This window comes from Copadichromis virginalis, linkage group LG15, assembly GCF_057382275.1.
Source record: "Copadichromis virginalis isolate Kocher_CV1m ecotype Utaka linkage group LG15, C_Virginalis_male_GT1.1, whole genome shotgun sequence".
NCBI classification, from domain to species: domain Eukaryota; kingdom Metazoa; phylum Chordata; class Actinopteri; order Cichliformes; family Cichlidae; genus Copadichromis; species Copadichromis virginalis.
Genome location: NC_140632.1, coordinates 20,133,039 through 20,156,508, shown reverse-complemented (window position 1 = coordinate 20,156,508; position 23,470 = coordinate 20,133,039). Strand labels below are relative to the sequence as shown.

The window sequence follows — 23,470 nt, the reverse complement described above, 5'->3', positions numbered from 1 at the left end:
GTGTGTGTGAAGGTGGATAGTTATAGAAGAGTCGAGCGACGGCGTCTCCTCACAGAGGAGGGAAGATCCTACAGGCTGCCCTACGCGGACCTGGAGGACGGAAACAGGAAGAAGCAACACCGCGGTGAAGAAGAGGACGAGGGCTCGACTGATGCACAAGGATTACAGAGGACTGTAATAAATCAGTTTCCTCTTGTAGAGAGCCTGGAAGCTAAATTTTTAATGCATACACATGGTCAATTGTGAGGATATTAGCATTTTCAGAAGATTTCTGTTGAATGTCAGGACCTAATCAGTACCTAATTCTTTCTACAGCTTTCATCCGCACTCCAACTAATCTCCATGCTCCATTACAGCTGTGCAGACATCATCTTTGGAGTAAGACTGTGAAAAGTGGTTGAACGCTCCATCAGACTGAGGCAAATGTTCCTTTTTTTTCTTTTGGTTCATGCTCTTTTCAGTGTTTAAAAGGAAGAAAGAAAAAATGTGTATTTTATTTTTCAGTAAATGGAGAAAAACTGTCGAACGAATTCTGATTCAGTTTTTAAAAAAACCTGTGCTGGTCGAACCCCCAGAGCACATATGAAAAGGAGAAAGAAATCTAAAAGCGGGTCAAAGATGCAGATGAAAAGCAGAAGAAGAATAAGGAGGAGGAGGAGGATGGCTTTGTGTAAACCTCGTGGGGAGAAAGTGGAGTTACTGGCAGGTAATGAGCTGGTGCGGCTGGTCGTCATTTGTCACATCCAACTCAAGAGAAAGGAAGGAGGAAGAAGAGTCGGTTAGGTTTATAAAAAGAGGCTCGGGTTGTGCTGTGGCTTTCCTTTTTTTCTATTCTTTTTTTAAGAAAACCAGCAGTTCTCTGACGACACTATGAAACACTCAAGTCGGTGCAGGAAAGACCGGTTCCTAGTTCCTATTCAGATGTTGTTGTGGTAGAGCAGCAGGTAAAAGACGACACATGTGAAGGGAATTGAGCGTCCGTTCACGCGGCCAGCCAGCCTTGTGATCCTCAGTGGGGAGCTTTTCCTTGGTGTGGTGCCCAAACACTCGGGCTCCATGGTAGTTCATATCAGTGGTGAATGACTGTCAGCGTCCTCCTCCTCATCAAAAATGGCTACTAGCAACAATTAAACTGATGAATAAAGTGATAGCTGGTCACACTGTCCCTCCAAATGAACAGAAAAGCGAAGGAAGTCAAACCGAGGAGTGAAATAAACAGCCTTTTTTTTTTTCTTTAGATCTTGATTCAAATTATTATGTCTACATTTTGATGAGCTATCATGTTATTCAGCAGTACATATGTTGCTTTGGGTCAGCCTTTGGACTCAACCAGAGAAGAAGAAAAAAAAATCAAGTGAAGGAAAACAAAACAAAAACCCCTGGAGTCTCCAGCGAGAACCCGGCTCCAGCACAAGTGGGTTCAGTTTTGAGCCCATCAACAATATCAGGTGAAGTCTGATCTGTAACCACTCAGGGCTCCAGGCGGCTCAACAGTTTCAGACAGCTGGAGGCTCAGTATACAGGATCGAGGTTCTCACACGTTTCTGGGCGTCGGTGCAGGCAGGTCCGTTACTCCACTTCGTTGGGTCTGTCCGTTTTATCCTTCCTTATGACGGGCAGGGGGTGAGCCTCGGTATTGAAGACCCAGTGTTCGAATGGTAGGTGGTCATCCTCAGAGAAGAGGAGGTAGAGATACCTGTGGGAGAGAAGAAGGGGTCAGATCAAGTTGCTAAACTACGAAATGTTGCAGCAAACTTAGCATAAATGATCCAAAATAAAGTAATGTTTGTGACTGTGCTGTGGTCCCACCCGAATTCATTATTCATAAACTGTTTAAATGCGCTTCAATTCCCTCCTTGATTTCTTTATGAGAGTTATGGAAATCAAAATAAAATAAAATAAAATAAAAACAGTTTACTCCTGAGCATTTCAGCTTTTGCAATATTTATTCGATGGTTTCGCCAAAGCTGTGATGAGACCGATGTGGAACTGAAAGCGAAGAATGGGTGCGACTCTATTTCAGACTGGTTTATGAAACTTGAAGTCATGCAATTTTTGTGCTTCGCTGTCATCAAACCGCCCTGTTATGAAACGGCCCTGAAATATTATTATCCATCAAAGGAGTGATAAGCAAATTGAAAGAGTTTCAGGACAGCTGGCGGTCCTGTGGGGTCTTATCAGATTTCATCATGTTGAGTGAAAAACAAACGATTTGTTTTCAACTGGTCGCAAATGAAAATTTAAACAATGGAGCTGAAGAAAAGGGACGAGCTTAAAAAGAAAGCGTGAGCTAAGGATGAAATAATGACTCAGTAGAGAAGCTGGTTGTCCACGAAGCCTTCAAACTCCAGGACGAGTCCCCATCCTCCTCTGCTTGCCTGCCAGCCAAACAAGCAGACAGCAGCGAGTGATTGAAGGCAGACAGGAGTGTGAAGTACGACGGCGTCCTTGGCAGCATCGGGAAGATGAATGCTGGAAGATGCCAGAGTCCCCGAGTCACATTAGGAGGACTTGTGGGTTCGCAGCTAAATGGGATTGATATTTTCTGTGTCTGCCGAGGTCTGTTTCAGTTGCCTGACCGATGGGGTAATTATTATGTTAGTGTCCAGGCTCGTGGTCAGTTACGCAGTTATTCTGCCTTCCAGTTGTCTGTGGGGGGCCTTTAATGTGAGAAAATGCTAATAACACATTAGCATTCAGAGACACTTTTTTCTTTTCTGTTCCACTTGCCTAGACAAATAGCCAGCTCTCCCTTTTATGTCGATGAAGAGGAAAAATAAATCTCTACAAACTGATCTGAGAAGGAAGTCGGACACTTTGGCTGTGTTGATTTCTGTGTCCGTGAGTGTTTTAATCAGGAGTAGAGGTGACGCTTGTTAAAATATACTGCCTATAAAATAAAAGCTGGCTTGGATGGCACTTCGCCCCCATAAGGCTCTGTTAGGATAACCTTGACTTCCTGTCAACAGCTGTCTGGTATGTGGGGAGGGAAAAAAATGATAGAGGTGGAGGAGGAGGGGGAGATGGAGGAGTGGCTGATATCATTTCTAAGGGAGTAAAGGAAACGGAGAGGATGATAAATCTGCATGAGGCTCGGGAGAAAGAGGCGAATAGAAACTTTGGTCTTTAATCAGTCCATCCATGAAGTCCACTGCTTCATGCATGCACACAGGTTTTGATTTTATGTTATTATATTTGTCTCACATGATCAAATACTAAACATTAGGGAAGCTGTGGAAACCTGTAATGTATATTTTAAACTCTTTCTTGTCAATTAAGGATGTAATTTGAACAATAATCAGCAGATGAACACAGTAATGAAGACATTCATGCTGACGTTAATGGTAACTGTGAGAAACGCTGATATCAGATGTGGGAAATCAATGTATTGATTTGGTATCTTGTGCCTTTAATAAATGCATTCCATTCAACTTTAAAGCTTAATTGCTTAATAAAAAATGAATATTGTACTGTGAAAAAAACAAAACAAAACAAAAAACATAACTCTCAACAGCTTTAATGCTCTTTAGAGAACAACCAAAGGGTCCTTCTCTCCATACTTGTACTGTAATGTAACTGTAATACTTGTACTTGTAATGTATGTACTCCATACATTGAATCTTAAAGCCTTTGAAGAGTCCTCATTACATTTCCACAAAACTTAAAAACAGTTCTTAGCAGCATTTAAAACATGTGCCATAATACCACAGATTCAGAATCTGTTTGTGGCAGGCGGGGGTTCATTTGCACACTCTTATATGTCGTGTGGGCATAGAAACTGTTGGCTCTTCCTCTGAAATCTGTGACTTAACCTCAAACTGTGGTCACCATGAGCTGATACAAGCAGAAAAGCTCAGACGATGAGGCTTTGGCCTCTCTCCCTCTATCGCTCATTCATTATGTTTTGTTGTAACAGTTGCTGGGAAGCTTTTGTTGCACTTAACCTAAGCTGTATTCATCATATCATCTTATTTTTTGTTTTTGTGAGCTGTTGGCGTGTAAGAGACGGGCAGTAAAGACGTGCCCTCAGACAGAGCAGTAAAAGAAGACCCAGCGTGATTGATGATCAGTAGAAAGAACTCGCACAAAGGACCATTTTGGATGTTTAATGTTAAGCTGAACAAGAGTTTTATGCTACAGTCACACTAAAAAAAGTGTTTGGATACGTGTGCTGTGTGAATTGTTTGCTTTGTAGATGGGAATCAGGGCTGAGACGGTGATAAAAGTGGGAATAAGACAGAGTCAGTCTGCGATCAGTCTGTTTGTGATCATCATATGTGTGTAAAACACAGCTGGTTGCCATAACTACTTGCAATCGGTCGCCAACAGCAAAAACATTCAATGCAAACCACCGAATTTTCCTCGTCACGAGGACATTGTTGTCCTGTTTATATTCTAGTGTGACCCTTGGCATAATTTTACACTCCTGTCAGATTGTCACTCGGCATCAGCAGAGACCTGAAGCCACAGTATTGATATCTGATCACCAGTCGTATCAGCTCTAAAGCTCAACTGCACTAAGCTATTTTACAGCCTGTGCGCGCTTTCTCAATGCTGCTGAGTCTCTGACAGCTGATTTTAAATTCGCCTTGAACATTTTTCTTTATTTGCTTCAGGCAACTTAAAAATATTCATGTAAAAATGGATAACTGGTCAGAAAACCGTGCCCTACAACCATGTTCGATTAACAGGAGCAATGAATGCAGAATTTTCAGCCTTGATTCCCCGGCTCTTTTAAGCTTTAATTTTAGCATAGTTCTACGCTGTGAATGGTTGATTGTGTTACATCCATAAAAAAATACATTAACTAGAAGCTGCAACTTTGAGCAAAATACTATAAAAGTACCTGAAAAGAACATGTAATGAATAACTCTTGTGTAGCTGCTACTACTACTTACCTGACTCTGGCACTACTGACCCAATGTTTCATAATGACACTAACACTGAATGCTCTCCTTGTTCCTCCTTTGCGTAGTCAGACACACAAAGTAAACACAAACACACACAACAGAGTGCATGACCACACGCTTCCACCCACGTTAAGCTGTAGCCGAGACTTTTCCTCGTGCTTTAAACAGACTTGTCTTCTTGAGCACAGCTGGAGAGGCGAGAGAAAGCCCTATTAGCCACCAGACATCATACTGCGTGGCTGACAACACGTTTAAAGAGCCATTTTTTGGCTGCACACTCAAACGCTCACACCCTCACGCACACATTAACACATTCAAACTGAGACGTGCACATAAGGGCAGTTAAGTAAAAATATCAGCCATGTATTAAGAAAAAAGTGAGACGGCGTGCTGCCTGTGGTGTGTAAGGACATGCGGTGTTTTTCACAGTTTCTGGCTTTCTCTACTAGATTTCTGCTATTTCAGATCTAATGTATCAAGGCACCGTTTTCAGTCGTGAAGAGGAAGTTTATTTATAATGCTGCAAAATATTCTTTTATTCAGAACAAGTTCTGCACATTTGTATCCAATTCTTTTCATGTTATTATACGTCCCAGAGGAGAAATCATCCTAGTTTAGCTTTGGACTGTTTCGGGAATGCAAAACAGATGTTGAAATGAAAAAAGATGAATATACTCTGGTTTACCAGTAACTCTAAAAGCCTCTTTGTCATCTACAGGATAGAAAGTCCCAGCTGCGTTTGAGTGTTTTTTACTCCAGAAGAGCAAAAAGAGGAGGGCACAAATATGACATTCACACCCGAAATGTCAACTCTAACCAAGACAAGACACGGAATTGAGCCACATAACAGTAAACCATCCACATTAAGCCTTTGGTGTTGACCGCATCCCACTTCTGACAAAGAAAACTAACCAAAAGGAAGCTTTTTTGAGTCCTGGAATTACAAGCTACTAAATATTTAGGACTAAATGAGAGATGACAGATGTCTTACAGCTTTTCTCTAGACACAATATTTCTTGTTTGTTTTGGCTTTTTTTAAAATGTAAATTCATCCCACGTAACCAGCTCTGCTGTTTAACTCCAAATTCATCAATTTAGCTCCGCTTTGACAAATATTTCAGGCAGAATGAAAACTATGCATGTGCATGAGGGAGTGGACTTCAATTGGACTTTAAAAAGAATAACATAAATGAGACCTTGAAGTTGTTTATATCTCCAGCTGTCTGTCCACAACAGCGTATAAATGAGGCTTAAGCTTGTAGATGCTACTGGTGTTACAGCAGTACAGCAAGATCTTTGCCACTGGTAAGTCACTTTGGTTCTCCTTCATGTCATCTTTTATGCCAAAAAATGCACTTTTTTTTGATTAAACATAACCAGTCTATAAGAAATCATCTGGTTTAATTGTGATAGGAATGACAGTGCATTTTACTGAGTTGCACAGTCTGGGGCAATAGAAGAAGAAAGCTCTTTTTTATAGCCTACTGCTGAGAGAATTAAGGTTTGTACTTTGTTGCATTTTATTTTTAACCCTGTACTGCAGTCTTCCTTTGTACATATTTCTTAGTACTTCTTTGTAGTTATTTATTAATAAATAAGTAAAATCCTTACAGCTGATATTCCTCTACTTCATATTCATTAAATACAGAAAGCTAAATCTTTGGTTTATACTATAACTAGGTTAACTGTGATTCACGGCTTTTCTCTCTGCCTCTGACCTCTGAATTTCACTGTGAATTGGATTCTGGCCTATTCTGAAAACAGCACATTTATAATCTGTAAAAACATAAACAGTGAAAACAACATTAGGACAATTTGATACTAAATGTGTTTTAAGGACCTGTAGATACTCTGGTTACAATGTTGGGCTGTCCAGGTATAACAGCAACAGCTATGTAATCCCACTGTTCACAGTTTGAGTCCAACTTTTTTTTTAACACTTCAAGTTGTCCCTCTTTCCCTCTGTCCCACATTCTTCCTCCTAAGAAATCCATATTAAACTATCTGCTAAAAGCAAAAAGACCTAAAGATTCTGCTTTAAACACTTTCCCCTCTATTTCTGCCTCATTTGTGAACCTAATATTTTTTCCGTCTTGCAGTAGCTTGCAATTTTGGGCCTAAAATGTACTTTACTTATTTTTTTTACAGCTACAAAAGTCCCTCAATTTCAGGAAGTGTGTGACACTCTTCCCTGGAGCTTAGTGTGAATGAATGACAACCTGTGTGTGTCTGTGTGGGGCTTGACATCTCTGTCAGTTCGGGGCTGCAGGGTCCTAGTCACACCATAAAATGCAATGACAGCACAATCATAAGAGGACAGAAGTGAAGGGTGTTCAGTTTGTGTCTTACTTGAGCGTCTCGGCCAAGTAGAAGCTCTGCTGCACGTCGTCGTAGTTTGGAGATGAAGCGTAGACATCTCTGATGCCGCTGTAGCCTCCGTCGACTCTACAGTACTGCTCCAAGGCCTGAATGAGAGACGGTGATGGAGACGGACAGCACGGAGGGAGAGGGAGACAAAGAAGGCCATCGGTGACTGGTGACATAAATCACTGAACCTTAGGGAGGATTATTCACTAAATCATGAGTGACCTTGTGTGAGGTTTTTTTGTTTTTGTTTTTACAGGCAATTTATGGATTTTTAAATAGAAAAACTTTACTTTTCCTTTCAGAATTTTGTCTCCAGTTTTTCTCAAATTAACACAATCTTCGTTTTCATAGATAGATATTTTACCTGTACAGCCTCCCAGCCCCACTCTCTGTATTTGGGGTCATGGGTAAACCTCCACATGTACATGTAGGTCTCAATGACCTCAGGACGGAGGATGAAATACTTCTCGTTCTGGCGGGTGGCGATGGCCTCAACGCCGCCATCGAAACGGAAAGCCTCTGGTCCGAGTTTCAAAGCTGCAAAAGACAAGAACAAGACAAGAAAATGTTCAGAGATGAAGAACAGAACCGTGTTTTTCAGCATATTTATATATTTTGCATGTTTGCACATGTATGGAAAACCACATGATGTAAGGCTTACAGAATAGTGAACATGCCTGGTTTTCTTCCCTTTCACTTTGTTTTTATTATTTATCCATATATTTACATAAAGTAAACTAATATGTAAGTAAGTAAATAAGTAATATATGTAGATGCTGTGCAGAGCAACACCACTAACTTAGAGGTCAGTGGTCACTGAAAAGAATAATGCTATTCAACTGCTAGCGGTGAGGTTTCTCCAGAACTGCATTCAAATCACGATGACTCAGAACACGACCTAAGGATGCATTTAAATGAGGGAGATAAATACAATTATCTGAATTAAGAGGAAAAAGGGAAAAAACTGCATCCTCTTAAAATATGGCATTGATTAAAAATGAGAATTTTAAATGAGTCTAAAAGCACTTTCCCCTCAGTAAGCACTAATTTGAGTGTCTTGATTAAAAAAAATGAACAGTGCATGGACAGCATTCAAAAACCTGACATGAAAGATAATTTGGAGAGTAGTAATCGTTTGGATTGAGCCATATTCAGAAATCTACACATGTTATGGGGCGATCGTGGCTCAAGAGTTGGGAGTTCGCCTTGTAATCGGAAGGTTGCTGGTTCGAGCCCCTGCTTGGACAGTCTCGGTTGTTGTGTCCTTGGGCAAGACACTTCACCTGTTGCCTACTGGTGGGGGTCAGAGGGCCCGGTGGCAGCCTCGCCTCTGTCAGTGGCTGTGGCTACAATGTAGCTTGCCATCACCAGTAGGGGTGGGTTCTTATAATCGATTCATCGATTAAAATCGATTCTGGCTTGGATAACGTAAAATCGATTCATTAAAATCCTGAATCGATTTTTTAATATAAATTTATTTTGCCCAAAATGCCAGAATCTCAGGTGAAATCTCACAAAATTTCAAGAACCACCAAACAGTTAAGACAGTAAATGAGAGCAGGTACACCGATTCTGCACAAAGACTTAAACACACAGCGGGACCCGCGGATCAGAATCAGTTAGATGTCGCTTTTCTCACAGTCGGGGCTGAAAGCCGACAGCTCGCTGACTCTGATCTGTCGGCGGGTCTGCGCTTTGTGTGCACGCCCTTTATGCGCCGATTCTAAAGCTGTTAGTTTGATCTCTCTCCAAACAATATTGACCGAACCAGCAGCTAAAGAAGATCCAAATGCTTCACATAAACATCGTCATGAATTCACTCAGACTTTTACTGTTTTGCTTCCACTGCGATGCACAGCTCTCTCTCTGTACTTCAAGAACAGTTTCCCTTTCTTCATTATTCGCTTGCTTGTTACGCACAAGTCTACTGTTGTTTACAGCGCTGTCAGCCGCTGTTTTTTCCCTTTTACATTCTTCCGAAAAGAAAACCTCATTTCTGCGGTTCAATACTGAACAAATTTAAACTTTTTAAAATTATTCAAAATGCAAAACGCTGTGTCTGTAATCAAACCGCTGTAACTTCAGAGGTGATGTTCATATGTTGATTAATGGTTTTCTTTCGTTTTTGATGTACTGCAGAATATTTTTATAAAATCCCAGGCCAGGAAAATCACCTTCATGTTTTTCTGTGTTTTATCCTCAGCTACTTTGACACAAAGGCCTCTGCTGTGATGCTCACACCTGTGATAAAGTCTTGCGTGTGTCAGCTTCCTTTTTATTGATACAAAAATATGTAAATGTACTGATCTGAATTATAATATTTCTGACTGTCAAAATTTCCCAGATTTAAATCGAATCGAATTAAATCGAATCGTGGATCGAATCGATTCGGGGCCTTGTGAATCGGAATTGAATCGATTCTAGAAATCAGTGACGATACCCAGCCCTAATCACCAGTGTGTGAATGTGTGGATGGCTGGATGTGTAAAGTGCTTTGGGGTCCTTAGGGACTAGTAAAGCGCTATACAAATACAGGCCATTTACCATTTATGTCAACAGATTCACTTCTACAATGAAATGCATCTACGCTTAACAAACCAAATCAGAAGTGGGGCAAAAAGATGAAGTGGAGTGTCTGTTTACTTGTCCTGGCATAAGACTCGTGACAGGTGCGAGCGATCTCCGCTGCCTGCTCCATCTGGTGGCCCGTCTTGTCACCGGGCGCCCCATCAGCACCCAGAGCGATCATGCCGCCTGCAAAACAGGTCAGGTGGCCCATCTTATGCTCCAGAAGCCCCCCCTTCCACTCCGCTATGTAGGTCAGCCCATTGGTTGACTTCCTCATCAGGTTGGTTTCTATTGCCTGAAAGAAACGCAGATTACAAACGTGTTAGCTTTGGTTAAAATATGTGACTGTTGTCGCACCTTAAAGATGAGGAAGAGAACATTAACAGTCAACACAGATGTGCCTAAACTGCAGGCTCACCTAAGACTCTAGAAAGTGACCATGGTAATATAATATCATGGGTTGAATTTATCCATTATTAATGGCTTATTTGACTGACAGGTGGATGCCAGTGCGGCAAATCGGCGTCTTCATAGCTTCACCTGCTTTAATTTGAATCACTGAACAACAAAAATCCACTTTGAGCTTTTAGATCAGAGGTGGGCAATTAATTTTCCCAAGAGGCCACATGAGAAACTGGGACTGTTGTGGAGGCCCGCATAAATTAGCTAACTTCAGGTATGCCCAATAACTATCTGATTTCTTTATACCGATTTATCTCTATAGACCAATAAGCTTCTAAAGGGATAAAATTCACACTGAGCATAAGAGAGTTCATCTTATTCGTGTCGCCTTCAACAACAGTCCCAGTCTCTCATGTGGCCCCTTGGGAAAATCAATTGTATTAGACTGAAACTGTTATAACGAGGCTACAATTGATACCGCCAGAGATCTGGGATGACCCCTGAGCACATGAGAAAACATATGCTTGAAGCTGTGCACAAACATTTCTTTCTAGTCATAATATGTCATAATAATTTCCTCCTTATACTCAGTCTCAGCAGATATCTGCAGATAACAAAACATGTCAATCCCATTGGGAAATATAGAAATGCTTGTGGCTGTGATTTACCTTCATCACCAAAGACTAGATTGCTAGATATGATTGAAAAACTACAACTAAATCATCTTAAGAGTTACTGATTTGTGTTGGTTCCAGTTGTTATCTCTAATGGATAAGTAGTGCTCCAAAATGAAAAACCTTGTATTTTTCTATTTACAGACCCTTTAAGGAGCACAAATTGTGCAAAAAGTAAAAGTTATTCCTTTTTCTGTTTTGTTGTGACTTTGATAGACCTCCTGCTGCTTCTTCCTCCCGAGCCTCTCCTTGACAAATAAAACAAGAATGCCCATAATCCTCAAAGATCAAGAGGGATTATGGGTAAACTATCCCAGCGTGTTTAAGTCTGAATTTTAGTCGCTGTGTAATATATTCGCTCCCAGTGTGCCACAGAAAGACAGACGGACAATCAGCTTTCTCCAGCTGAGACCCGTCGCTTGTCACCTCAACTTAAGTTGACAATTTGTTCTAACAGAGAAAAGCTGTCTCCGTGTGTCTGTCTGTGAGTGTGTCATCTATCCTTTGGGTTTACGAGTGCTGTTGTTACTGTAGTTGTGTCTTTTGTTATTCAGCAGTAGTCCTGTCAGCTGTGTCATCCTTCCATCTGCTCAAACTCTGTATCAAGCTCCTGAAGATTATATTACTTGAGATAAAAATCACAAAACTCTCCACTTTAGACTAAAATTAAATCTGTGAAATAGCATATTTTAGCATAAAACTACAGAGGCAACAAGTAACACTTGCAAAGCTTCAAAGCTAGACAGAAATAAATACAACAAAAAGGCCACTTTTCAATATCAAAAGATGGCCTCATGCTTGTTTTCCGCTATTACCCAACAACCATTTATTATGACTCAGAGGGTGCACGGAGGATGCAAAACCCCAGAGTAAATCCACACAGTTCACCATCTGTAAACAGACCCTTATGCTGTCAGTTCAGCAAGAACAGCCTCAAATTAGAGGTTACTGGCTGTATGTGTAATACACTCACAGCCTTCCAGAGGTTACCTCGGGATTCCCCATATATTAGCAATAAAATACAAAGCAGATACACAATACTGTCTGCATTACTCACTAAGTGCTAACACATGATAAAGACTGGAAAATAGAATCACGACTAATACTTTGTAAAATTAATTTAGTACTACACAGACTTATTTATACTTTTGGACACTACTAGAGCAGCTTTGCGTGATTCACTATTCAAAATAATCCTTATTTATCTTATACTGGGTCCTGGTGCAGGCCCTCAGTTCATTCCATGCTTTAAACAAGCAGTTTAGCTCCTCCCCCTTTAAGCCAACTGTCTTCTGATTGGCTGCCCTCACAAACAGACGTTTGTAACTGAGCGTATTGAGCAGCATTACCTGTATACACCAACCTCATTATCCTAAGCTTTTGTATGAACATGCACTATTGTAACACAAAATCTTACAATTGTCTAGTTAATTGGAAAAAAAAATTGTTCAAATATCTTCATCAGCAGTTAAAACCCCAAATATTCAGAAAAAGGCAGCAAATCCCTCTAAGTTAAAGGATGAACCTGGACAGTATTTTTGACATTTTGCCTGAAAAATGATTGAGTGATTATCAAAATCACTCGGTCCGGAAACCCACAGGCTTGTTTGCTGACTTGGCCTCTGGCCGCAATGGCAGTTTTTTTCCACAAATAAGCGATATCTGGGCCAAACCTTCCCATTACATCTGCTGCTCATTCTTTACAAATACAGAAGGTTGACGATGTGTCCCAGTTTATGTGAGACTGCACCTCGTTTTCATCCCTTCGTACCACATAATGAGACAATGTTCCACATTTTGATTGGCTCGAGTTTACAAAAGTTACCAAAGCAGGACAGACACTTTTAGAGCAACAGCTGAACAACAAGGACGAAACTTTGAAAGGTAATTCTCACAGGTTTTATTTAGAGGTTACAGATATTTATTTTGCTCTTGTTACTATTATTATAATAAAGAGACAAAAACACAGTAGATTTAACAGGTAACTCTTTTAACAGTTATTTGGATAGAAAAAAAAAGGAATATGATTGTAAGGAAACTTGGAAATTTAGTTGGATAAACTACTGTATATTTGTCATTTATGTGCCAAATATATGTATTTCAAAAAAAAAAAAGATCACCTCTTAGCATTAGTGGTGTTACTCACACAAACACACAGTTTGTGTCACGTTTGGTTTGCTGCGATGTGGTCACCTAAATCGCAAATACACAAAAAACGCCAAACCAGAACGGTTCTGGTGCAAAAGTAAAACGTTCCTGCAGATATCTGTTTATAAAGAGATCCACTATCACTTGAATGATAGCTCATTTTACTACGTGCTGCAGTTCCAGTGAAGTCTGTGATTGAAACTCTGAATACTTCTTTTTTTCCCCCCTCAATCACAAACAGTCAAAGTCGCCTCAGCTCATTTTGAAAAGCGTGTCATTGTGTGTGTGAGTGTGTGTACCTGCAGGGCATCGTAGTACATCTTCTTGCCTTCCTCATCAGTCTTGTCAGACATCAGCCAGGCCTTGAGCAGGTACTCATAGAAACTGTCACCCAGGCCACCCACGGACACGTGATCTGCAACACACAGATAAAGAAAGGAGTGAAACTCACTTAGACACACAGAAACAAACAGGCCTCCCCATCTGTCTTCTGGGTTAGATCACACTGCCATCCAAAGATCATCCTCACATGACACGGTGTATGTGGAATACCGGTGATCCAAGATAAACAACAGCACTCTGTATGTGTGTGCGTGCTATTTTTTATTGGTGAGCCTTCACAGAGCTGAGCAAGCCGAGCAGCATTTTCGCATTCGTCCTGCTGATGGTCAGCAAAGCCTCATCCATATGCATGCATCATTAACAGAGTCTGAGGTTGTTTGTGGTGTGCAGAGATTAAATGTCAACTGTGATAATGTTAAAGTGAGGCAAAAAGGAGGACGGAGCTGAACACAGTTTGTTTCTGAGCTGATAACGGTACCCGGCCTTCCTCAAGTTCAATAACAAAAACAGGAACAGCAGCACCAGCCAATCAGGAGAGATGACACACGCTTCAAACAGACCATCAGCAGTCTGCCAAACGGCATTACAGCTGTGCGATTGGAATAAATTTGTGCAAACATTTTTTTAATATATTATAAACAGAGAGAGGATGGAAACTATGACTTAATCATCACAAGTCACTGGCCACAGCTGTTTGGATAAAATACAAACACTTCAAATCACAATATGTAAAAGAGAGAGCCTTTCTGGAGAGCTGCGGTGTGGAGATATTTTTTCAGACAGCGTTAAGCAGCAGAGATCCCCGAGTTATAATTTATTCAACAAATGCCTTCCCCATCACTGTTGCATAATTTCTGTCTAGATGAAAAAATCTAAGACGAGCATAAAAGCGACGATTTTTCCTTCTTTTGTTTGAACTTCCAGTTTCAATTCTAATTGAGTATGTCATCATTTGCATAAAATACTTGGATGAAATCATAGTAGCTGGCTCTGGTTAAGAGTGTCAGCTAAATGCCAACCATTATAATCGTGGATGTGCTCTCAGTGGTTTTTCAGCCCATCACATAATAAAAGCAAGTAAACCACAGGTGCAGATTCAGATTTAGGATACTACAGATACTAACACCCCTTTAATAAAATAGAAGGTGGCAAAAAACAATACCTGACAGAACTCTAATAAAGGCTGAACGCATATCAGTGAAAAAAAGAAAGGAAAAAAAAACATTAATAAAAGTCGATTAAAGGATTTCTAATTTGTTTTGCTGTGGAAATCAAAAGACCTGTATCAGATTTTATGTGGAAAGGTGTTGCAAACATGGCACTATCATAATGTAAAATTGAATAATAGTTTATTTTAAATGTAAAATACTCACAAAGAATTAAAAGTGGAAAAAAGAAAAAACAGTTTTTAAAGTAATTTCAGTCTTCTTTCCCTTCTCTGTGTGCGACTGCTACCTATCAACTCACACTCCACAGTCTAACTGCAATAAATTACAAAGCGCATGATCCTTCTTGTATTGTGTATGCAAAACAATGTTTCAAGCAAAGTCACTTTCTAATCCTTTATTACGCTAATTTGCCTAATCTTTGCAGTTCTTGGCAGGCAGCTGAAATGAAAACGCAGCAGGCTAAAGGGCAATTTTGGTGCCGCTCCCGATGTTGTGTTTAACTCCTGGGGCTCCACAGTTGTGACTAAATTTGGTCAAAATGCAGCATGATGACTAAGAATTTTCTAGATATGCAACATATCAGAAGAAACTGTTTGGCAGTAACCTGACAATTTTTTTGATTTGTTTAAAGCCATGGATATTTAAGATAAATGCTCAAAAAAGGGCACCTGATCAAAACTTTTCTCCAGTCTCATACTGGTTTAATCTGTCTCTGCTGACTGCTTGAGCTGCTGTGACAAAGCATGTGTTTTTGCACACAGTCCAATACTCCATGCATTCCAATAATCCCTTTTCTTTTGGCTAAACAAACCTGGTAAAAATAATCTGGAAGGTAGTACAGTAAATTCAACTGTTGCCTTAAAATGCTTTATGCTGTGAGGTTAAGATCCTGCAATATTAGCCAGACAGTCCCTATGATTACAAAGGTGACGTTTGGAAAAGATGACGTTTAGGAAGAGACCTCCAGCAGAACCAGAGTCAGAGAGGGGCAGATGTCTGTTAAAACTGAAAAAAGCAAACAAACAAGCCAAAAAAACTCTGCAAGGTATGAGAGAGATACAGTAGTGGCATGTAAACACATCGGGAGTGAAAAGAGGTTATTGAAGTGCATCATGGGAACCTCCCAGCAGTCTGAGCATCTAGCACCATAACTAAAGGATTGTTCAGGCTTACCTAACCCAGCCCTAACTACAAACTTTATAAAAACAAGCAAAGTTTTAAGCCTAATCTTATAAAACCAGAAGGAATGTCTCCAGAAACTAAAGAAGGAGCTGGTTGCCTGAAAGCTGAAGGCTCCCATTCTACTTTTAGAAACTCTAGGAACATGTCAGCCTGTAGCTTGACAGCAAAGTCCTCTGCTGGGATAACATGATGCTATGAGGTCTTTAAGGCATGATGGGGCCTGATGATTCATGCTGATATATGTGAGGACTTAACAAATTCAGGATTTAACAGAGAGCAAGTGAGAAGATATGAATCTGGGAGAATCACAATCTCCCCTTGTAACCCCTGTTTGCCCTCCATGTGGGCATTTTTGTAATAAGGTGACTAAATGTTGTTTGGACATGTGTCTGTCTCTGTAGCTTCAAGAACCTGGCATCCACCTTCTAATTTAAATCACTATAATAAATTTATTAAGCCACTGGTTTCTGCTCTCTAGTGGTCAACCCCACTTAAACCAGCTTTAAGAACAGGCTGAAAAACTGATTTTGATATGCAGGCCCACTCTTTCCGCTTGTCAGTGTCACTTTAATTATATGTACCCAGCTGGCAGTTTCCTCCAACGTATGACAAGTGCTGTTAGAAAGGAGAGGCTTTTAGTGCTGGGTTCCTCTCCCAAACTATAAGTTACATCACCTCCACATTATACACCTTTCTTTATGTTCTTGTCCTTTCTCCTCTCTCTTTGTGATCAAGACTTCCATTATTTCCTCTTCCTCCAGCTTCACGTCTCTATCATTATTATCATTACCTGTTCAGTCGCACGGTGTGACGAGTCCGATAATGGCTTTAAAATTACACCCTGTTACCTGCGCCTTGTCAGAAGCATGAGCGTGCGGACCTGTGCAGCACCGGAGATGTTAAAGACGTGCCTTGGAGTGAGTATGAAAATACCTGACAGTGACACGGGTAAATAGTGGGTTTCAATAATTTAAAGAAAGTCAAGGTTCAAATGGAAAGTGTGATGACACAGTGAGGAGAAAGAAAGAGAACAGGAAGAGGATATTCCACTTTAGGCCCATCTGCAGAAACACTTCCTCTGCTGCTAGTGTAAAGGATTTTCTCTTTAGAGTGGGCCTCTCCATTTCGGCATGACCTTAGAAGTGTCCAAGTCATTCAAAGGCCTTGGAGATTAGTCTCTTAATCTGAGCCCCAACTGACATCTTTCCTATCTGGATTTAGGAAAATGTGTCACAGAGTGGTGTCAGGGTTATCTAATAGACTAAGGGAGAGGCGTGGCAAATTAGTTTAAAGATACCCCGCTCTGGAACAAACTTCGGGACTGGGGGACAATGCGTCAACATGTATTAATCCTCTATATCAAGATTACTGCATAGGTAATTCTGCATGACTCATTCCAGCTTCCTGAGTGTCCCTGGCCTAACAAAAGCTCCACAACAGCTACAAGCAGTACAACTTAACACATTTTTATTAAGCTAATTTAAACTAATATTGGATCATTCTGTCAGCCTGTTTAACTACTGAAACAGCATATATCAACTTTGTTTAACGGACAAATATTAGCACTCTTTATCTTCAGTCACTGTTAACAGAGCTCCATAATATTTATACAGAACTTTCATTCGGTAAACTTTAATTAAATCTCATTTGCATAGGGATCATTTAAGATAAACACAACTGGGTAAGACATAAGTAGACAGATAAAACAAAAAACAAAGAAAGTGAAATAATCTGAATGAAAGTTATGAAAGTGACAATCGTTACGGCGAAAGTGCAGATCCTTAAGATAACATAAAGCCCAAGTTTCTCAATACTCCGAAGTTTACAATGGTTACAAAGTAAAAGCGCTACCAGCAGCAGTTATTTTCACTGTTTATTGTGATGCTTCTTTTCTCAGGGTTTGCTTTCGTTGCTTTCATGTGAGTAATTCGAGCCAAACCTTCGTGTTCGTGACTTTGGCGTCAACGGACCGTAAAATCCACGTTGCTGATGAACTCAAGGTTTCAATTGTGAGTTTCAAGCCTCACTGAAACCAACACCATGTCCATTTAGTAAATTATGGTCCCCATTGGAACCAAAAATGACAATAAAGCAGCGCATGCTTCAGGTTACGAGTCATATTAATAGTCTTCTGTATACCCAACCTAAGCACAAAACACTAATGAATGCAGTAAGTAATAAGCAAATCTATAAGCCAACGTTTAAGAGGAAAGTTTGTCAGTTCTGTCAAAAAGAGCCTCAATTAAACAGCAAAGTGCATGAAAGAAAGAGAGGGGGGCATGTTAAGTATACTCAGGCCCAGATAAGGAGGGGAGGGGACATTCGTGCTCTGGTACGGTTTAAAGAGAAGTTATCTAAAATTATGGTAAAGGATCATTAATGCACAATAAATGGTGGTAAGTTCACAGAAAATTTGAAAAATAATTGCCACCCTTTCAAAGTGTCAATCTGAGCTGAAGACAGAGTAATGCCTACAATAAGATGGTATCTCTTGGTTTTAGTCAGTCCAAATTGCAGGTGTAGATCTCTTTTCTTTAAAAGATCGACACAAAGTACACTGCAGTAATCTAGACGAGCTGTAATTTGCATGCATTAGTGTGTCATTGTCATTGTGGATAAAAACGATCTAACCTTGCTGACATTCTTCAAGTGATAAATGCAAATTTTATTAATATTTCTGATACCAGACTCAAAGTCTCGCTAATTATTAACCCAAAGATTTCAACCCACAATTTTCATTTTAATTACACACTGATCCATTTCACCTTTATTCTGTGGAGGAAGTTATGACTCAGTCTTGCATTTGTGCCCGAGATAAATCTTAAAATGTGCAAACACAACAGGAACGCTTGATTAACGTACTTTAGTATTACGCATAAAAATTATTGTCCAAAGCAAAGGCATAAACTAGCAAGAAAACGACAAGTTCAAGGGTCGAGCATTACAGCACACAGAGGAGATGTTTACTTTCTCGTTAATCAGTGAACGAACCCGAGAAGATTAACACAGTTTTTATCCGCCACATGTTAAGGATGGCCCAGAGTACTCAAAGCAGCCTTCTAAACACTCATATCTCAAATAAGCTTTAATGGAAGAACTGGGGGGCAGCTAAATCCCCAAATGAGAAAGAAAGAAAGAGTTCAACATGTGAAGGGTGTTGGCTGTGATTGGTGATGCTTGGCCAGCGGAAACCTGGGACTGAAACGTTACTGCCTTTTTAGTGTGTCAAGACAAACAAACGCAAACAGTTCATGCGAGTGGCAACTTTGATTTGGATGCAGTTATGCCATCTGTGAAACATCTGGCACACTCTGACTGTAGCATCTGGTGAGTAGGCAGGAACTTTAAAGTGGACATAAAACACTACATGTATCGAGGCTATTTGAAACCATGGATGCCTACTCTCAAAAACTCTCACAGATCTAACACTGTTTGTGAAACTGGGTTTAAGAAGCATCTAAAGTTTAAGTTTAGAGTATGTTTAGCATCATCTTGTGCCTATAAAGAACGTGACAGCACTGTGGTGCTGCTAATGGACCTACAATAGTGTATGTTAGCTAATTAGTGACCAATAAGTCTAAAAGACACTAAACCTATAAATCAGTCTAAGGCAGTCACTTTTGTACTAGCCCTGGCTGCAGCAATGAATTCTACATAAAAAAAAACAAAGGATATGCTTGTGCACTTTCACTCTCTTAAGTAGGTACTTCAAACAAACAAAAGAAAGATCTAACGACGGCCAAAAATATGGAGCAAGAATCCTGGATGTGCACAAAACAGCTTCTCAATGATGCAATCAAAACAACTTGGATTCCCAAAGTTTGTTATCTTACGTTGACTTTATATAAAGCTCTCTCATAACTATATCCAAAAAATTTAGTTTATTGCACAGCTTCTGATATGTAAACTGCAAATAAACAGTGCACCATTTTGCCTCAAATCCTCGTACAGCACACCTCTCGGCTCAGTGAACCACACACGTGTGGCGGTATGGCCTGACTGGTCAGTCAAACTGGCAATGACTTGTCACATATGTTTTTAAAAGTAGCCAATATAGACGTCTACCACATCATTTTTGAACTTTTACTTGTTTTTAGCCAGTGCCATTTAGACATTCATTAGATATCCAACCTAGTGAGAGTATTCAGCGGTTAAAAGTTAATTGGTGAATAGCAGGAATTAGCTTGATTTTAAGCCTTTGCAATAGCGTGAAAAGATTTCAAATGTAGATGTTAAATAGTCCTCTGAATGGCTGACTGGATTTATCCCAGAAAATAACATCCACAGAGGTTTAATTGGTGCTTGAGCCCCCCCCCCCTCATAAATTATCCTTTGAGCTTTCATCTTCTCTTATTACTTTTTCCCTGCTGTATAACTATATTTTATTGTGTGGATTATTTCTTTTTGTAAAGCATTTTGTAACACTGTTTTTGAAAAGTACTATACAAACGTTTAAAGCAATATTAGCATACATGTAAGCAATACAAATAAAAAGGGAAGAAAGAACAAAATACAGGTTGTGAAACTGGGAATCAGGACTTACGTTGGCCCCACTGTCCACTGTTGGGATTCAGGTAGTTGGGGTATAGCCCCTGAGGTTTTTCCAGGCGATTGAGTACTTTACGGATGTTCATTACCTAATATTAAAAGAAAGAAAAAAAGAACATAAATATTTCTTAAAATTCTCAAAAGTTGCAAAATATGCACATTATATTTTATTATACAAGGGACTAGCTAGTTAGCAGGCTAATTTTACTAAATATCTATACACAACAATACTAAGATGTAATTGATATCAATTAATGTGAACTGTTTATCTCCGGTTTAGGATTTTTGTTTTTCTTTATGTAATAAAGAACTAATACTCTTACATACTCATCTTTATCTGGACTGGTATATTTCATTGCTTAGATATATTTTTTATTACAAAAAAAATCTTTTAAAAGTCTCTGTGTCTGTTACCTTCTGAGCAAACTCTGGATTTCCTGAGAGTCTGCTGAGGTGCATAAATTCCAGATGCAGGGTGCCATACTCTGCCAGGATGCTGCTACCACCCGATGCCCATGGCCAGTTCCTACCAATACCACTGCACAAACACAGAAGCAGAAGGAGACAGAAATGTATGTTAAACGCAAAAACAATAATAAGTGTGACATTTTTCGATTTTCACTGTATGGAATATTTTTTTAGGACATGCCAGAAACACCTCACCTCAGAGGTGCCCCGGGAGGCTTCCTAGCCAAATGTCCAAACCACCTCAATTGGGTGTTTTTGATATGGAGGAGTAGCGCCTCTCCCAAATAACTAAGCTCCTCATACTCTAAGATAGAGCCCAGACACCCTACAGAAGAAGCTCATTTCCACCGCTTGCATTCGTATCCACAGACTCATTCTTCTGGTCACTGCCCAGAGCTCATGGCTATAGGTGAGCGTAAGAACATAGACTGACAGCTTAGTTTTCATGCTTGGTTCTGCTGCACCACACCAGACTGGTATAGTGTGCAAATCACTGCTGATGCTGAACTAATCCATATGTCAATCTCCCGCTCCCTCACTCTTGAACAACTACAGCGATTACATTTCCTGTCTGGCTTGGGAACGCCTTGGTATCCACTCCCAAAAGAGCTGGATGAGGTCACTAAGGAGTGGGAGGTATGGGCTTAGACTGCTGCCCCCGTGATCCGGACTCAGATAAGTGACAGAAAATGGATGGATGAATGACGAACAAATGCATGACAAAAATAAAGCAAATCAGAACAAATGAGTAACATAATAAAACTTTTAACTTGGGCACATACCCGCAAACTTACAACACCCATTCCCACTAAACAGGCAGAAAGTCTTTAAAAAGCCATCTTGAAACTCTTACTTAGAAACCAAACTCCTTAAAAATCTGAAGACTGCTAAACAGTTCCTGAAAGTTTGATCTTATTTTTAAAAGTAATTACTATTCAACCGATTTTCACTCTGAAGGCATTTACAAATAGATTCCTTAAATAGATAAAGAGCAGGGTATGTTAATGACACTAAAATTAAACCAAACGTTACACTCCGTTTGTTATATTTATGCACATGTCTGTTTTTCCCACAGTCTTCACCTGGCAGCACATCATTCTTTGAGTTTACCCGTCAGTCAAAAGGAAACTTGTTGGAGCCTGTTCTCTGCCAGGAAACAAAAAAAAGGTGCGTCTGCTCTCGGGCCATATGTGAGAGTTACCAACCTTGGCGTGCTTGACAAGGACAGAAGACCTTGCAACTGGGAGTGTGTGCATGTAAGTGTGTGTGCTGGATCATTACAGCCACTGACAGATCACTTTCAGACCAAGGACTGATGACTCTGGTGGTGGTGCCTGAAGTAACTACTCATGAATACATATGAACTATTTACTACACTGTCAAGCACACCGGGATGTCGGCCCTACAGCAACTACATATGGACACATGTACTACACAAACACACACACACACACACACTGAAGCAGAGGAGACATCCAACAAATGAGAAGAAGGGGGAGGAGAAGGAGTGTGGATTGGGAGATGTGCTGCACAAACACACACACACACACACACACACACACACATAGAGACAAACCCACACATCTCTTTAAAGAGGTGGATGAACATACTAATTATGCCCCCCTTCTTCAACTCATCATGTTGCATAAGCCATAATTTGTTTCCCATTACACCACAGATTTAATCAAGTCAACCAAACACAGGGACGACCACTGCCGCATCAGGCAGCGAACACAGAGTCTGGCAACTGTCAGAAAGCAGGAATGGTGAGAAAACATCCCATCACTGCACACCCTGATTAATTTGGGGGTCAGCTCCCAGCAAAAATTTAATTGGCACTGTCACACCGCTGAGATTGTGTATAAACACACACATATATTTTGGATTAAGTTTTTAAGCTACATTTTAGTCAAACACTATTCCTTCATCTCCGCCGCCTATCATTCAACCGTAGTTTTGATCTGTCTATCCATATTTTTAGTCCCTTTATAAACCCTGTGATGAACAGTAAATCCTTTTGCTTGTATGGGTGGGATTGAGAGACAACGCACACCTTTCCAGCTCGCCCCTGTCCACCTCAATCCCCCTGAAGCCCCGCTGCAAGAAGCACCAAATCCATGTTAGGGAGTCTAAAACAAAAGAGAGCCAGACAAAACCTAAAACCCCCAACGGTGCCTTTCAACTTTCTTTGTTAAGAAGGGCTTTCTGCTTCAGGCTCTGGGTGTGCCCACATAAAAAGGGGCATTTCAGAAAGATCCCTGTGAGTGCCACCATTCCCAATCAAATAAGTTATCAAATTATGATGTAAAAATAACCTGGTGATTTAGTGCACAGAGTGGTAAAACCAACATTTATGTTCAAGTTAATTATTTTATCGCTGAACGCGCTCTCTGTGCTGCTGTTTAGTTCTAAGGTGACAGCTGGAGATTAAAGCTCTGAAACTTGTCCCCTAATATAAAGAAGACACGGAAATCACTTCAATTTGTTACAGATCAAAGTGAAATTAATTTGATTGCTGATTTGATTAATCACACATTTTAGTACTTACGGCCTTTTTTTGTGCAGTACCGTTAACAAATGTCATGAATATAACACTATGCTTAAATTACTGAATCAGTTCTGTGCTTGGATGAATAATCTCACTTCTTTCATTCTTAGCAAAGCATGCAATGCATGTTAGAAACAAAGCTTC

The 23,470-nt window shown here is 40.2% G+C and overlaps 1 protein-coding gene across 1 annotated transcript in view; it reads right to left on the bottom strand.

Moving 5' to 3' along the window:
- Positions 1-1,207: 1,207 nt before the first annotated feature.
- man1a1 (mannosidase, alpha, class 1A, member 1) overlaps positions 1,208-23,470 on the bottom strand; it is a 162,305-nt gene continuing 140,042 nt past the window's right edge. Inside the window, exons 6-12 of the mRNA XM_085432373.1 lie at positions 20,725-20,848; positions 20,306-20,399; positions 13,369-13,484; positions 9,921-10,140; positions 7,642-7,814; positions 7,260-7,375; positions 1,208-1,696 (exon numbers count right to left, since the gene is read on the bottom strand). Of these exons, the coding sequence (XP_085288499.1) occupies positions 1,570-1,696; positions 7,260-7,375; positions 7,642-7,814; positions 9,921-10,140; positions 13,369-13,484; positions 20,306-20,399; positions 20,725-20,848 (970 nt within the window). The 3' untranslated portion in view covers positions 1,208-1,569. The remainder of the gene's footprint in view (positions 1,697-7,259; positions 7,376-7,641; positions 7,815-9,920; positions 10,141-13,368; positions 13,485-20,305; positions 20,400-20,724; positions 20,849-23,470) is intronic.